General features: G+C 40.0%; 1 protein-coding gene across 1 annotated transcript in view; it reads left to right on the plus strand.

Moving 5' to 3' along the window:
* Nucleotides 1–282: 282 nt before the first annotated feature.
* Nucleotides 283–17,807, plus strand: part of rap1gap2a (RAP1 GTPase activating protein 2a) — a 176,958-nt gene continuing 159,433 nt past the window's right edge. Inside the window, exons 1-2 of the mRNA XM_038290503.1 lie at nt 283–493; nt 11,278–11,313. Coding sequence (XP_038146431.1) covers nt 447–493; nt 11,278–11,313 — 83 coding nt within the window. The 5' untranslated portion in view covers nt 283–446. The remainder of the gene's footprint in view (nt 494–11,277; nt 11,314–17,807) is intronic.

The raw sequence follows: 17,807 nt of genomic DNA on the forward strand, positions 1-17,807 counted from the left end.
CCTGCACAGGTCTTTGTGTGACTGGGTGTGTGGGAAACAAACCCACAGAGTCAGATGTAGGCCACGGCCCCTCCTCACCTGACTCCTCCTCTCTGCTGACATATGTATACCTGTATGTGTCAGTGTGTCACACTTTGTGTACAAGTTTAACAGGCTGTGGAAGCCAAAGAGCAAGCAGTTAGCTGGTCCAGTGGGGAAGTGGAAAAAGACTGGCCCTGAAGAGGCAGGTGGGAGAAAAGAGGAAAGAGAGAGAGAGAGAGAGAGGGAGGGGGAAAAGAAAGCAAATAGAGTCAAGAGCAGAGAAGGAGGGAGGTAAAAAGACGGGGTCAGATAGAGACAAAGTGCAAGTGAACAGAGTATAGAGGAGGAGAGACTGACAGCAGAGGATTTCCCAAAGGAAAGAGGCTGAGAGCAAGAGAGGCTGCTGAGAAGGTCAGACTGACAAAATGCTGAGGAGGAGGAGGAGAAGTGCCACATTTAGTGGATTTGGATGGTAGGTTTTCCGCCTTTCTGCTCTAATGTGCATTGCTTAAACCTGTTGGGATTTTTGCTCTAAAACTTAATGTCAAAGATGCATATTATTCAAATCTGTTCCAACCTGCAGTGGCTGATGTTTATAGCACAGATGTAAACTTATCTCATGAAGAGGAAGGATGGGTGGAGGGCTGTGTCACTTTGTGCCTCTAAGTCACACCTCTGACACTGTTGTTTGTCAGCCTGCATGTGTTTGTGTGAGAATGTACTGTTTGACTCTGCGCCGTCTCTGCTTAGGGACGGATTACAGCAGTCAACAGGCTGCTTTGTCTGTTGTTGCTGCTGCAGCTCCTAATGTTCTCCTCCTGTTTTCCCTGAGAGGAGCTCCCATAATGCTTTATGGGCTCAAACATTGGATGGAGTGGGTTGCAGTGGCGCCTCCCTTGGTGGTAGTCATTCTAACTGTAATGCCTCCCCACTCACACACACACACAACCCAATCTAGAGCCACATATCCTGCATGACCGGCTGCAACACCCTGGGTCAGACAGCACTGAGGGTCGCGTTACATGTCGCAGACGTAATTACGGACTATTGTGTTGGAGATATCAACACCAACTGGTCAAATACTGCAAAGATAAACATGCGTAAACAGACTTTCTGCACTAATGTATGAGTGTCAACCCTGAACGATTTAAAAAGCTCAGAATTTAAAACCAAAGGGAGTGGAAAAATAAAACTTACATGATACTGTAACTTACAGGATACATTTTTTTATTAAATCTCCCAGAGCCTGAGCAGTTGAAGCAGTAACTGCTTTGCGATAACTTCTGTTAGGATATTGGCAACAATAACAGCCCTAATTGACTATGGAGGATAAAAAGTGCCAAAATTAAATAAGTAAATACAGCATTAAATAAATAATTAAATGTGTCAATAATTAATTAAATGTGGAATTAAATGAATAAATGTGTCATTAATTTAATAAAATACGTCTTAATTTTATTAACAAAATATATATAATTATTTCAGTGTGCATTTAATTATTTCATGGTCCTGTGTCGCAGTGCATTGAAACCATTAAAAGAATCTGTCAAACTCACCCATCAAAGTTAGGGGGCGGTTATCTAACACCTGATTGGTCACCCTGCACATTAAGGCGAAGCAAATCGATTACAGAGACTCGATTCGCGTTAACCCCGCCCCCTAACTTTGATGGGGGAGTTTGACAGATTCTTTTAATGGTTTCGATGCACTGCTATGAAGGACCAACTCTGCCATATTTAAAAATAAATACAGAAATAAATAAATGCTCAATAAATGTATAAGCATACAATTAATTGCCAACAAAAAAGTGAGACATAAATGTATATAACTCTTAATTAGCTTCTTTATTTATTTGCCTTTGTAATATTTACCTTATTTATTTTTCTGTCCTTTATAATCTTCAACTTTATTTTTTAATTACTTATATTTTTAAGTATTTATTTATGTGCATGTTATTATATTTTTGTCTGTTTTATTCTTCCTTTGTATTTTTTTACCTTAGTTATTTCTTCGCCGCTGTTTATTTCTCTCTGCCCTTTTTACATTTCTCTATGCATTTCTGTCTCATTATGCAAATGAGGAGGGGGTGTGTCCTAGAGAGTCAACTTCTGCTCATTGGTTGGCTTGGCGGCCCATCTTCTTAACTCACAGAGCTCAGAGTACTAAGTTAAATGTTCTCTTTTCTGTTGCTGTTGTTCAATAAAAGTACGTTTTAAGATCATTTGAGGCGAGAACCTTATACTTTTAAGCATCACCATATGGCCAATTCACAGATTTAACGCGTAATTTAAAAGAAAATGTGACGAACTTGAGAGGACCGCGGCACCAGCGGAGCTCCGAAGCTGACGGCAGCCAGGTCTATAGCCAGGCTATGATGGCGATTTTTTTTTTTTGTATTTGGCAAAGTTTGGCAAAGTCCCTACTCAAGTTCTAATGACTTCAGACTCGACATCAGACTCTCCTCCTGTAGATTCGACCGATGTAGTAAAATGCTAACCAACACGCTTCACACACGGCTATGCCGAGAGAGGGCCGCTGCAGACGGGCTGTGGTCGGACCTGGCTGCCGTCAGCTTCGGAGCTCCGCTGGTGCCGCGGTCCTCTCAAGTTCGTCACATTTTCTTTTAAATTACGCATTAAATCTGTGAATGGGCCATATGGTGATGCTTAAAAGTATAAGGTTCTCGCCTCAAATGATCTTAAAACGTACTTTTATTGAACAACAGCAACAGAAAAGAGAACATTTAACTTAGTACTCTGAGCTCTGTGAGTTAAGAAGATGGACAGCCAAGCCAACCAATGAGCAGAAGTTGACTCTCTAGGACACACCCCCTCCTCATTTGCATAATGAGATAGAAATGCATAGAGAAATGTAAAAAGGGCAGAGAGAAATAAACAGCGGCGAAGAAATAACTAAGGTAAAAAAATACAAAGGAAGAATAAAACAGACAAAAATATAATAACATGCACATAAATGAATAAATACTTAAAAATATAAGTAATTAAAAAATAAAGTTGAAGATTATAAAGGACAGAATAATAAATAAGGTAAATATTACAAAGGTAAATAAATAAAGAAGCTAATTAAGAGTTATATACATTTATGTCTCACTTTTTTGTTGGCAATTAATTGTATGCTTATACATTTATTGAGCATTTATTTATTTCTGTATTTATTTTTAAATATGGCAGAGTTGGTCCTTCATACACTGCGACACAGGACCATGAAATAATTAAATGCACACTGAAATAATTATATATATTTTTTAATAAAATGAAGACGTTAATGAATTCCACATTTAATTGTTTATCGCTGTATTTATTTATTTAATTGTGGCACTTTATATTAGTGACGTGGTTTTAATTAATGAATGACACATTTATTTATTTAATTCCACATTTAATTAATTATTGACACATTTAATTATGTATTTAATGCTGTATTTATTTATTTAATTTTGGCACTTTTTATCCTCCATACATTGACCTCATCCTAAATTGGGTCTGATAATGAAACTACTCGTTAGTAAACTGCAGTAACACTTAAAGTCCTGGATACCTGCTATAACAGATAAACCTCATCCAGTAACATGCAGTAAATGACAGTTACACTGACGTTATGTGGGGGCATTCTTTGTAGGACCCAGCTTTTATGAAAAAACAAAAACAAACTATGTTTGTTACATCCTAGCTTGGTCTGGGTGGTCAGGTCTCTTTATTTTCTTCCATATTTTGAATTATTTTCAGTACAAACTGATAAAGCTTAAAGGAGATGCCATGCCAACATAACAAACAAAATAACCCTGAAAGAAAGATTAAATTCAAGCATATCTAGTTTAATAAAAAAGAAAATATATAATCCTACAAAAACACCAACCCAACAAACACACAAACAGGTTCACATCTATAGAAATACAGAGAGACGTTCAGATCTGTATAACAAACAGTTGTTTGTCAAGCAAGTGGCCAGGATGCACTGAATTATAACTTCGTAGCAAATAAATAGGGTCCAGAAATTGAACCTGGAGAGACTCACAAAGAGAAAAGCTGCAATTAGAAAATACCTAATTTATTTATAAAGGTAACACAATTATTTTGTTTGGAATCTTTCTATCTATGGAAAACCAGCTGATTGCGAGATCTCATTGACTCTCTGCAATCTCTCATATACATGTAGCGACAGTGGAGAGGAAAACTCTCCAGAGACCTCCAGCAGAACCAGAACCAGGCTTCGTGTGAATGCCTATCTGCATTGTTCAAGACAATGTACAGTATTCCTTTTTTGCACCGAGTATTGTGTGTTTATGCTTCACTTTTAGTCAAATCTGACTTGATCATATTTTTCCAGAAGTTTACTGTGTTCCCTACAGAGTACAGAAACATTTCTTGCACCCTTTTATCAAAGATATTCTTGTTGCTACACTTTTCATAAAATACTTTTTCCTAAAAAACCCTTTCTAAGAATCTTCTTCAAAGTTAGCACAACTCTGTGGATAGCAAAACCTTAGGAGTGAATTTGTGACATACTCTTTTCAGTTTAAAAGTGTTTTTAGCCTTACTTAGAAATTTTTTTATTTCATTTAGTATAGACGGGGTGTAAAAATGAAAGTTTGTTTGTTCAGCTTTCCGACAGTAAATGAGCAGCAGCTTAGCAGTGAAAAGTGAACTTTGTCATTTATAAAGTACTGCAATGATCAAAACGTAAACAGTGTTGGAGAGTGGTGCAAAAGGCACTGATGTGGAAGGTTCAGAGCAATATATAAATAAATATATATATGGTCAAAAATACAGTAGAAACATAATGAAGATTCACAATGTAGTGCAAGAGTGATGTTATTTTGATTGAGTCTTGATTGGCGATTTATTGGAGTTTTCAACAGTTTAAGCGGGGGAAAAGCTGTTACAGAACCTGATGGTCCTGCATCGGATGCTGCGAAGCCTCTTCCCAGAGGGCAGCAGGGAGAACAGTCCATGGTGGGGGTTTGAGGGCTGAGATGAAATGTCTTCTCACCTTCTTCCAGTCTGAGGCGCTGCAGCCTCCACACCACGCAGTGAGACAGCTGGTCAGAACGCTCTCTATGTGGTGAGGATGGGTGGGGGCAGGTGGGCTCCCCGCATCCTCCGCAGGAAGTCCAAGCACTTCTCTGCTCTTTTGACCAATCAGGTGGTGTTTCTAGTCCAGGTGAGGGCGTCTGTGATGTGCACCCTCAGGAATTTCATACTGCTGACCATCTCTACAGCTGAGCGGTTGATTAGCAGTGGCGGGTGGTTAGCTCTGTTCCTCCTGAAGTCCAAGATGATTTCCTTCATCTTCTCCACGTTCAGGATCAGGCTGTTATCTTTGCACCACCAGCTGCTCCACCTCCTCTCTGTAGTCCTGGTCATTGTCGTCTCTGATGAGGCCCACCACTTTGGTGTCGTCTGCAAACTTCACCATGTGATTGGTCCTAGGGACGCAGTCATGTGTCATCAGGGTGAACAGCAGGGGGCTCAGGACGCAGCCCTGAGTGGAACCTGTGCTTAGGATGATGACATCAGAGGTGTTCTGTCCAACCCGGACTAACAGAAGTCTGGTTGTGAGGAAGTCTAGCAGCCAGTATCAGAGGAGTGGGATGATGGTGTTAAAACTGAGCTGAAGTCCAGGAACAGCATCCACACAGCATCCTCCAAAATCTGTTTTAAACATAAAGATGATGATTTGCTTTCACTTCTGATTCATAAACAATTGGACCTTTGCCTTAGGCACCTTAGTGCCGGGTGTTTTCTGAGCAGCCCTGTGTTACACCTGTAACAGGTATAAGATACATTAGCCCCCTAAATGAGTCCAGATTAAAGATTTTCATTAAAAAACAGATTTGTTTCTACTGTATTCCATGCACACTAGAATCTCTTAAATTAAGTGTATTTACCCTTAATTTGAGAAGGTAAATTAGATAGTTTGCCAATGCAATGAGTGTTTAAAGAAGACAATGCAATTGTGTTTTCTTATTTTTGTGTAAAATGTCTTGTTCCATAAATGTCTCTTTTACCTTCTCAATTCAAGAACAAATGCACTTATTTTAAGGAAAAATGACTTATCCATATGTTGATGAGTGAATGAAAAATGAGTGAAAAGGAAAAGGAAACCAAAACAAACTGATTTGCGGTGCCACGAATGAACAACTACCGGCACTGGAGGCATGGATGGACTGGGAATCCAGGGCTGTTGACCAGCCTCATTCATTACTCATACAGGTTAATCATCTCGTTATCTCAAGAAATCAATAAGTTTTTTGTCGTGATAACGAGATAATTATCTTGAGAAAACAATGAATGGTTTAACCGTGATAACAAGATATTTATGTCGTTATCTCGAGAAGGCAAAGAAAAAAAATAAAAGTCCGGTACGACCACTTTCAGCTTCCGTAGGGAACACCTGAGCTCCGCCTCATGACTTAAACCTGATATTCCTAGGATGTAAAGTAACAACTTACAAATACTTTGTTACCTTACTTAAGTGGAAATTTTGGCTATCTGTACTTTACTGGAGTAATTATGTTTGATGCAACTTTTTAATTCTACTCTTTACATTTTCTTTCTATTGTCTCTTTCTATTCCTTACATTTTTTAAAATAGACTTGTTAGTTTTTTTTTTTCATTTAAGCTCATGTTTGTAATTGCCTGTTGGTTTTCTTTAAAAGAAAAAAAAATCTAAATATTTTCTTCATCCAGACAATTCAATTTCCTCTGTCCTTAAAATTTTTTCCTGCATTACTTTTACTTTTATACCTTAAGTAGTTTTAAAAATGGTGCTTTTAAGCTGTTACTTGTGTAGAAAACATAGGTTAAAATCCTCTAACTTCTACAAAAGTGTTTTCAAACAGTAGGATTTATACTTCTATTGGAGTGATAAACATTGATACTTTTCACACCTCTGTTCAGAATCTTATCATGTTGAGGATGATCATTACAGCGAGAAGGAAATATTTATATATTTTGGACTTATTTTATAAAATGATTCTGTATAGAATTTTATATTTTCAGTCAAATTAACTCCAGAAGTTTTGTGAATGCAGTATTTCTGAAAGAAAGAAATCATCCTTTTAAAGAACAACCTCAGACTTCACCTACAACACGGACAGCTGCCATCTCCAGAAGTTCTCCGATGATTCGGCCATTGTAGGCTGTGTTTCTGAGGGGAACGAGCTGCAGTACCGGTCAGTCATCATGAACTTTGTAGACTGGTGTGAGAACAACAACCTATGTTATAACACCATTAAGACAAAAGAGTTGGTGATCGACTTCAGGAGAAGACCCCCACCTCAGTCCCCTGTGAACATCCAGGGGCGGGACATAGAAACTGTGGAGAGTTTTAAATCCCTGGGTGTTCACGTCAATAACAAACTGGACTGGCTCTCATAACATCAACACCCTCTATAAGAAGGGCCTCCTGAGGAGGCTGAGGTCCTTTGGAGTGAGCAGGCCCCAGCTTCAAACCTTTTATGACTCTGTGGTGGCCTCATCCCTCCTCTATGCTGTCGTCTGCTGGGCCCCTGGCAGCTCAGAGCGGGACAGAAAGAGACTGAACAAACTGGTGAGAAAGGCTGTTTCTGTCCTAGGCTGCACTCTGGACTCGGTGGAGGAAGTGGCTGAGAGGAGGGAGCTGTCCAAGCTACCATCCATCATGGACAACACCTTCCACCCTCTGCAGCAGACTGTAGAGGAGCTGAGCAGCTCCTTTAGTCAGACTTTTACACAGTTTGTAAAAAGGAGCGCTACCGCAGGTCATTCATCCCTGCTGCAACCAGACTACAATGCGACACTACAACGGCAATAAAGTGTGCAATAACTAATGTGCAATTACTATTTAATACAGTGCAATACCTATACATATAAATATCCATCTACAATAATACCTATGTAAACACCCTGTGCAACAACCTTGTATAATCCTACTTCATAAAAAAAAGGTATCAGATGTGGACGCACCTTTTCCGTCATTTAGCACATTCTTCTTCTTTGACTATTTGAGCTGATTTAACGAGCAAATTTCTCCAATGTAGGATCAATAAAGTCAATCAAAGTTTTTAAGCATTAAAGCATTGTTAGTAGATAACACGTCTAATTTATGAAACATATTCAAACAGAAAGTCACAGATATGGCTGGCAAAGCTTAATAAAGAAACAATGTAATTTAAAGCTTGAAAAGATGTGATAAAACAGGAAAATTCAAACACCTGAGCTCATTAAAGCAGCAGGAGTCACAGGTGATGTTAACTGTCCCTCTTTTTGTTGCTAAGAGTGATTTTATTTGCTTTAGATTTGAATAAACAGTCAAAATGAGGTGTAATACGTGGCCTAACTAACCTTGCTCATTGTACAGGGGCTCCATATTTGTCTCTGTTGATGTCATAGTGATGTGTCCCTGTCTGTGATATCCAGTAATGCTGTGAAACATTCAAATTATATTCAAAACTTCAAAGCTAGCCGCTGCAGCTGTAAACATAGCATGCCTTGTGTGCTTGCAGTTTGTGCCATACCAGTCATTTACATGAGCTACTCTATAAAAGAGCATCTATTCCCATAAAGTTCGATACGCGGAACAGTTCGGTCTCCAGATTGATGAGATTAACAATAAAGGGGAAAATAAAAAGGGATCAAAAAACACAAGAGCGACTACATCGTCCCTCATGCATTTTTTTTACCCGAAAGCTTCAACTGAAATGTGAAAATAACATGTCCTGATTTTCCATGTTTATAGAACGAACAGTGTGCACTGAAATGAGCAGGCCCCTATAAACACAGAGCCTCCTCCAAACCGGTCTGAGAAGACTGGAGAGAAATTACCTTATGTGAAGCTGACTCTGCGTTCTGACTCTGCTTTGCACGAACTCTCCTCTGACCTGTGCAGTATAAGATTCAGGCTTGGCTGCACCTTGGTAATTTGTGCATTCATTTTCGCCCTTAATGACCTGCTTTGTGTGGCTGTTGATCATGCAAATATATTCAGCCTGAAAAGAGCCACATCATTTAAAATGAGATATGCAACAGTTAAAAAGACCCCATGGAAATGAAGTTCTAAATCTAGGCCCTCATGTTTTAATCTGAGTGCACTTCCTTCTATTCATGCTTTTACATGGAAGCTGGTTCTGAGCTCGTCTGCCTGGCTGTGTGTTTCCTGGACGGGGCTGCCTCTTGCAGTTGCTTTTTGTATCTATGCTTCTTTTTCTATGTCTGCTTCTGTCTCCTCGCACCTCAGTCGGGCCTCAGCAGATGGCCGCTCACACTGAGCCTGGTTCTGCTGGAGGTTTCTTCCTGTTCAAAGGGAGTTTTTCCTCTCCACTGTCGCTTCAAGCATGCTTAGTGTGAGGGATTGCCTATGTGTCAATAAGTCAATGCAATCAACTGGTTTTCCTTAGATGGAAAACTTTGAATCAATTTGATTTTATGATCTGGTTGGATTGTTTCTGTAAAGTGGCTTGAGAATTGGCGCTATATAAATAAACTGAATTCCATTGAATGGAATACTGTAATTACAATAAAGCAGATGCTCATATTTTACCAATGTGTAACGATCTTGGTTCTGTTGGTTTTTCTCTAAGTTTTCAGCTTCAAGTTCATCCAGGTTTTTCCTTGTTTTCTAGCTTTATTGGTGTATTCTAGATTCATTTAGGTTTCTTAGGTTTTTCTTTGTCTGTCCTCTGCTGCCCCCTTGTGTTTTCTTTTCCCTTAGCTTCATCCTCAGCTCTACTCACACCTGCTCCTTATCAGCTCGTTAGTCCTTCCTTCGTTCAGTCAGCCATAAATACACTCCCTCTGCAGTCCCTCTTTGCTGGTTCCTTCTGTCACGATTTGTTTGGAGGTTTTTGTGTGGACCCAAATGCAGAGGCTGACAGGCAGGGGTGAGTTCTTTAAATATTTAATGAAAGAACAGGCAGCAAAAATAGGAATCCAAAAATTCAACATAAAAATAAAGCACAAACCAGAACCATGGAAACATCAGGGGGAAACCATCACAAGGAGCCAGGGTGAGACAATGTAATGCTGCGTTCCAGACATGGGCAATGTGGAGTCAACAAGTCATCTCCATGTCATGTATTTGTTCTACCCAGCCAATTAACCAGGTGAATCCAATCTGCACAGGTTAATTCGTGGTGAAGATTGGACTCACCTGCTTCAGTGGCTGGGTAGAACAAATACATGACATGGAGATGACTTGTTGACTCCACATTGCCCATGTCTGCTGCGTTCACACCGGACGCAGCCGGCGCGACAGAAGCAGCGCGTTTACATGCAAAGTCAATGGTTGACGTGCGTCAAGGCGCAGCAAAAGGTCCCGCGGTGCGTTTTGAGCAGCTGAAGCAGCGCCGCATCAACCACACATCGCTGATGAGACAGAGCGCTGTGATCACTCCTCTTAAACAGTTTATTGACGCATAAATTAACTTAAAATGCAGAAATCTGCCGGCAGAATATGTTAGCTTTTATTATCCTGCTGCCTGCAGTTTGGATTATTTAGATTAAAAACACCTACCAGCCGCCGTGGTGAACCGCGAGGAGGCCACCCGGCCAGAGGCTGCTGTTGAAGGGATCCCTACTGTCGGCTCGCCGCTGGTATGTGGGGGTCTGAGCGGCTCCGACAGAAATAGTATTAGAAGGCAGGATGATAATCTGAATGAACTGACTGCACTGATTAAGTTTTCAGGTGGACTTTCTCACTTAAAAACATATTAAAACTACTTTATTCCCACTGATCACAGCAAATATAGCTGCAAGGCAGAGAAAGGATAGAGTAGCTTCGCCCAACGCGCGTCAGACACACTTTTGCACCGTGCAGCTAGAGCAGCAAAGCTGCTTCAGCCGCGCGTCAGAACTAACTGGTACAAGCAGCAAAAATGAAGCAGCAGACGCGATTTTGCTGCTTTTGCTGCTTCCGGTGTGAACATAGCATAAGACGAGGAAAAGAGGGACTGTAGAGGGAGTGTATTTATGGCTGACTGAACAAAGGAAGGACTAACGAGCTGATAAGGAGCAAGTGTGAGAAAAGAAAAGAAAACACAAGGGGGCAACAGAGGACAGACAAAGAAAAACCTAAGAAACTTAAATGAATCTAGAATACACCAATAAAGCTAGAAAACAAGAAAAAAACCTGGATGAACTTGAAACTGAAAACTTAGAGAAAAACCAACAGAACCAAGATCATTAAACAATGATTCCTTGAAAAATCAGTAATATTTTGTTTGTCTGTTTTTTTCCTTTTCTCCCAATTTCTCTCCAGGATCGACAAGTCCACGCTGTCTGCGCTGAAAGGCCGGTAAGTTCCCCCACTCTTGTTCTGATTGCAGGAATTTCTCATGCTTAAGATTACCTCAGTGGATGTTTGCTATTCAAATCCCCATCAGTCATTTAAAGGAATAGTACACCCAAAACATGATTAGCCTTCATTTTCTACTCACCCCCATGCTGAACAACACTCTGGAGTACTTTTTTGATGCAAATGCATCTGGAGATCTGGGAGGCTTCTTGCTGTCTGCTGACATTCAAATAATGGAGGTCTATGGCGCCCGAGGCAGAAAGGTCCATAAAAGTCCACAAAAAACGTGTCAATATTCCTCCATGCTGCTCGTCCAATGTATTCCAAGTGTCCTGAGTGGGTAGCGTCCAGAATTTACTCGAAACGAAGTCATTTAGAATGTTTTTAGAGCATAAACAGTAGTGTATAGGATTTCCTGAAAGCTCGTTCACGAGTCTACGGAAACCGCGGCAGACCAAACCAGATGAAAGTGCGCATTCAGCGTCTGCTCTGCCGATAATGCAAGCGTAGAAGAAGAAATGTGCTGTTTACCTGTGCAAAGAAAGAAACAACGAAAGAAAAATGTCTGAGGACTTCAGTGTTGAGGAAGAGCATGAGTTCTTTGCCGAGCTGAATGCGCACTTTCGTCTGGTTTGGTCTGCCGCAGTTTCCGTAGACTCGTGAACTCGCAGGAGCGCGCTTTCAGGAAATCCTATACACTACTGTTTATGCTCTAAAACATTCTAAATGACTTAGTTTCGAGTAAATTCTGGACGCTACCAACTCAGGACACTTGGAATACATTGGACGAGCAGTATGGAGGAATATTGACACGTTTTTTGTGGACTTTTTGGACCTTTCTGTCTCGGACACCATAGACCTCCATTATTTGAATGTCAGCAGACAGCAAGAAGCCTCCCAGATCTCCAGATGCATTTGAGATATCAAAAAAGTACTCCAGAGTGTTGTTTAGCATGGGGGTGAGTAGAAAATGAAGGCTAATCATGTCTTGGGTGTACTATTCCTTTAAGGATGCATTATTAATGTAATGCGCTTGTGGGGAGGATTCCTGCAAAGCACTGATATAAAACGGCTCACGAACTTTCTGACCAAACTGCACCATGAGAAAGCTTTTCCATCTTTCACTCGAACTTCACACGTTCAGCATTGTGACAAAATTCTACTCAATCTGTTCGATGTGGATGACTTTCAACTCAAGCAACCCACAAGAAAACGACATCTTGAAATCAATAAACACGTCCTACTCGCAAGATTGTGCTCAATCTTTTGAGTGGGACGTATCTTCAGTCTCACTTCAGTGAAGAATTAACCGGGTGTTTCCCTTTAGCGTTAGAGGACGGAGTAAAAGTCATGCCTATTTTGCCCTTATCAGACATGCAGAGAACACCTCGCTTATGACATTATGCCCTGAACATTTCTAATAATAGGAAAGATGGAGTTGTTATTTCCTGACCACCTCTGTCACAGCAAGACAATCTTTCTCAGCTCGAACTCCACAGAGGTCAACCGAAGATGCTGTCGGATTTCTTCTAGCTGTTGCGGTTTCCTCCCACATTCATGCTGCATGGGTGTAGTCGTGTTGTGTCATCCCACTGCTACTGAAATAGAAATTCACCCACATGGTTTGAAAAAAAAAATAAAAAATTTAAAAAATGGAGCTGCAGAAAGTTGTATGTAAATGGTTTCTGGTGTTTGCTGCTATGAGGTCAGGAATATGTGCTTGGTGCGGAAGTTTGTTCCTGTGAAACCTCTCACACCATAAACCGATGACCTTTGTGTTAAATTATGGCTGACCTGAGTTTGCGGCATCGTTTCATTGACGGTTGTTTGTATGTGAAGGGCTGGGTGACGGTTAGCTCTTATACAGCTGTTTGATTCTTTGCATGGCGTTCAGAAGGGCCGCCGCCGTGTGCAAGCAGCGCACCGTTGTTAAAACAAACCTCTCAAAAGCCTCGCTGAAGGAGGTTGCCGTAGCGATGGGATGCAGGTGGCTTTTGTGTGGAAAAACTGCGTGCTCGGTTAACCCTGTTAGTGCCCATATAAAAACAGGGTCTAAGGAAAAACACAAGCTGAACCATTCCTGTTTTTTAATTTAACTTCCTTTGCTTTAGATGTCAGCTGCAGTGATAAATGGGAGGGAGTAAAATAGGATGGAACACTGGAAAAAATAGAAATCTAGATAAGTCATTTTTTCTTAAAATAAGTGCATTTGTTCTTGGATTGAGGAGGTAAAAGAGACATCTTGCCAATGGAACAAGACAATTTACACTTAAAATAAGAAAACTCAATTGCATTGTCTTATTTAAAGTGCATATTATCTAATTATCTTATTTTAAGAGTAAAAATACTCATTATATTGGCAAACCATCTCAATTACTAACTCAAATTGATGGTAAATACACTTATTTTAAGACATTTTTTGTTATTTCTAGATCGTTTTTCCAGTGAACTCCTCACATGAAATGTGAAGGGAATTCACCTGGCTTGGATAAAGAAACTCTTTCTTGAACCAAAATTAAATTAACATGTTATTTTTTAGCTTTTAATACAGCTCAAATGTTTTCTGAAAGATATTTTTTATACAGCACCACAGTGTTGTATTTGTTGCAGGACCCAGGGGTCTAAGCAGATTAAACATCTTTGCTTTCAGTGTTTCAATATGAATTAAAGGTCATAGCCGCAGGGTTTTCAACAAAGGAATAATTTTTTTCAGAAATAAAACATCCATACAACATCTCAAGCTGTGCAGAATATTAGTTGAATTTTACTGGATCTCAACTATATAGATAATTGTTTTATGATTTTTGATGAGTCCTAAATCCATCCATTTTCCGCCACCCTTATCCAAGCTGGGGTCATGAGGGGTGCTGGTGTCTATGTCCAGCTGTCTACGGGCGAGAGGCGGGGTCCACCCTGGACAGGTCGCCAGGGCAACACAGAGACAAACGGGAAAAACAACCATTCACTCACACATAAGAAGATTTAGAAAAGCCAATTAACCTAACAGTCATGTTTTTGGATTGTGAGAGGAAGCCGGAGTACCCGGAGAGAACCCACACATGCTCAGGGAGAACATGCAAACTCCATGCAGAAATCAAACCCGGATCCTTCTTGCTGCACTGAGCAGCCCACTGGGTCCTAAATATATATTTATATTTACTAAAGATTGACTAGTTAAGTTTTTTTTTTAAGTCTGATGCTAAAATAGATTATCTTAACATCAGTCTAGCTGATCTGATGCATGTTGCTGATAATTTTTGAGCAGATATTGTTTTTGTATTCCTATACTTGCATAATAATGGCACAAAAATAAAAACCATTACACAAGTCTCTATTTAAACAAAACACAAACATTTATTTACAAATCAAACTAAACATGAACAATAGCAAAAATAGAGGGAACTGCAATGCAACTGCTTCATGTGATCTAAAGGCATGGCTGCTTAATACTCTATTGTTAGTGGTTCCCAAACTTTTTTTAAGCTGCTCTCCCCTTTTGTTTACAAGAATGTTTTTGCTCCTGTTCAATCTCTAAGTTGACTCCGATCTCTTCAACAGTAGAACAAACAAAAGTCAACAGCAATGAATTAAATAATGAAGTAAAATAGACTACCAACCCCTAAAACTACCACCTTTTAAAGTGTAACGTTTTCAAACTTGGAAAACAAAGTCCAGTGGATTGTTTTTCAACTTTTTTTGGGAATTTAAACACTGAAATAAAATTAGATTTTTATGCATCCATGTTATACATTACATTTTTTGAATAGAAAACTAAAAAAAAAGAGAGTTTTTTCATTTTAAAATGTAAAGTGTTTTTTGAAGTAGAGAACAAAAAATGTTCAGTTTGGTATATAGATAATTTCCTGATTAACATATTTTATGAAACACCTGAACTGAGCGTTTGTTATTGTCTTTATTTTTATTGGCTAAATGTTGGCAGTGGGCTTTAGGCTGCCCTGCAAGGCTTTAAACCTGGGTTTAAATGGAGACTAAGCCATTCTCAAGCACAGATCAAGGTGCTCATTTTGAGCCTGGATCCAGATTTATTGTTGATTCTGTTCATGGTGGAGAATCCTGCTTCACAGCAGCAGGTTGAGCCAAACATCCTCTAAATGTGCAGGGTCATCTTTGAGCACGCCATTTCACTTTTCTTTCACCTGTTCACCGCAGTTCTTCCAGCAGTCCACACTTTCTCTGCTCTCTTTTTCTCATCGTCTTCTCCTTCTTTCCCATCGCCCGGCTTGCCACAGGTTTGCCTGCTGTGTCTAAAAGTAGCAGCAGCAGCAACCCAGACTGACAGCTCATTGGCTACTGGAGCCGGACGCTCTGGAGGGCTTTACCACATTAACAAGAGAAGCGGCGCAAGGGATGTTTGGACACTGTCGTTGAACATCATGTAGTAATTTATTAAGGTTTTAAATCAGGGTGCGTCCAGATTCGGACCCTGGTCCACTAATCCGTGACCTCTGGTTTGGTGCTTGTGAATGAGCTCAGGTGTTGCTAAAGTAAAGTCCAAGTAGCTCCCTGATAGAGCTTAGAAATGGCTGCCTCCCTGTGTTATATTTCTCTCCTTCAAGCAAAAACAACAAAATAATAAAGGAAGCAAAAACAGGAAGAACATCTGTCAAAGTTTTGAGCAATGATGTTGATTTAAGGAAGTAAAGGAGCTCAGAAAACCCGCTAACCTTAAGATTTAGCAACCCTGCCCATTGGGGGGTGAGTGCGCCCCTTACTGGCCAGGAGTTCAACTTGTGGCTATCACCCTTTAAAATGGTTGAAAATGATGGGATTTAGAGCATCCACACTCTTATTCTTACTCTGCAGGACAAGACCTTATTACCTTTGTAACATTCAAAAAATATGGATATTTTTATGGCAGAAATTAATGTCAATGTAACAAGAAAAGACAACTTGCCCGAATATATTAAGAAAAATTTCAAAAAATTCATGAAAAACACTCGGAGTGAAAGAAACATTTTTTTTTTGGTCCAACATAACCTTAGAGGCATTAATGCTGATACTGGCACTGACTTTTTTTAGTTTATAAACCTAAATTTAATTGTTAACTAGGCTTATTAACTTTTCTGTTTATTTTTTTTTACTTTTTTTTTTCTTTACTTAATTTACAGTAGGTAATATATCACTCAAGGGCTCATCAAATTGGTCAAATGCCAAAATAAGATGTACAGCCATGTAGCAGCATCTTTGCTGAATGGCTGGATCTAGATCTTGTGCTTCTAGAGCTCACTGAGGGACGGAGGGGGGGACCCCACTTGTAACGGGTATGCAGGTGATAAAAACACTAACTTGCTCTTTAAAGGGTTAATAATGTACGGTAGAACATGCCTGTGAGACGCCATTAAAATGATTCACTGAGCTTCCAAATCCTTTAAGTGCGGCAGGGTTTTGGTTTAAATAAAACCTAAGAATAGAAAAAGGTTTTTGTTTTTAGTTTGGAATCTGGAGGAGAACTGGTTTTTTATCCTTGTCCACTGAAAGGGACCCACGGCGTCTCCGTACCCGGCCCAGCCGACTGATCTGGAGTGGTTCTGAATATGAATGAGTGAGTCGTGACTCCTGCTCGAGCCGCCGCTGTGTGTGTGCGGGTCTAGATGTTTGATCCCGGTGAAAAATAAAAGGATGCAAAGGAGAGAACTGTGGTGAAAGAAAGGGGATGAGAAAGAGACTTAGATGGACAGAAGGGACTTTTCTGTGTTTTGGACAGTAGAGGGAAATCTGCAATCTGCTAAATTATCTCCCTAAAGGATTTTACACCCATAACAAAAGTAAAATCAGTTTTAAAACCACATTTGCTCTTTTATCCTGCAGTTTTTCACCTAAAGTAAAATGTGCTTCAGTCTGCTTCAGTTGCCTTAACTCTAAATGGAAAAATGTACCGGGATGAATCCTATGGGGAGTAAAGCCACAATGAAAGAGAAGAAAACTTTAAAGGTGAGAAAAAGGGGACATCGGAAGGCCAAGGGAATAAAAATAAAAAAACAGATGGATTTTTAACTTAAAGGTCTAAAGGTTTTATCTTGTTCTTTTCTGTCTTGCTTTGTCCTTTCTATCCTCGTTCCTGTGTGCCTTCTCCTCCTCCTCTTTTTTTCCCCCACTCTCTCCTCCCTCGGTTCTCCAGCTGTCTGCCATTAATCCCTCTGCTCTCCCCGCCTTCGCTGGACACACAACACCTCATTAATACCTGTATAATCAGACCGGTGGGTCCTTGCGGTCTGACCGTGTTTGTATTTGCAAACACATGCATCTGATTTGTCTTAGAGTGGCAGGGATGAATATTAAAAGTAGATAAACAGGAGAGGAGAGTAAAGGGGGTCAGCAGCACAGGGTCAGCTTCCTAATATCTAGAGACGATGCCGCGCAAACTGTGGTGAGTAGAACTGTCGGCTGCTTCATCTAGGTAGATTTTTACCAGAAACTACTTCTCAGTAATATTACTATCATCTATAAGGAAATGTAGTTAATGTGATTTAAAT

This window comes from Cyprinodon tularosa, unplaced genomic scaffold, assembly GCF_016077235.1.
Source record: "Cyprinodon tularosa strain WSP-4 unplaced genomic scaffold, ASM1607723v1 ctg282, whole genome shotgun sequence".
Classification (NCBI taxonomy): Eukaryota; Metazoa; Chordata; class Actinopteri; order Cyprinodontiformes; family Cyprinodontidae; genus Cyprinodon; species Cyprinodon tularosa.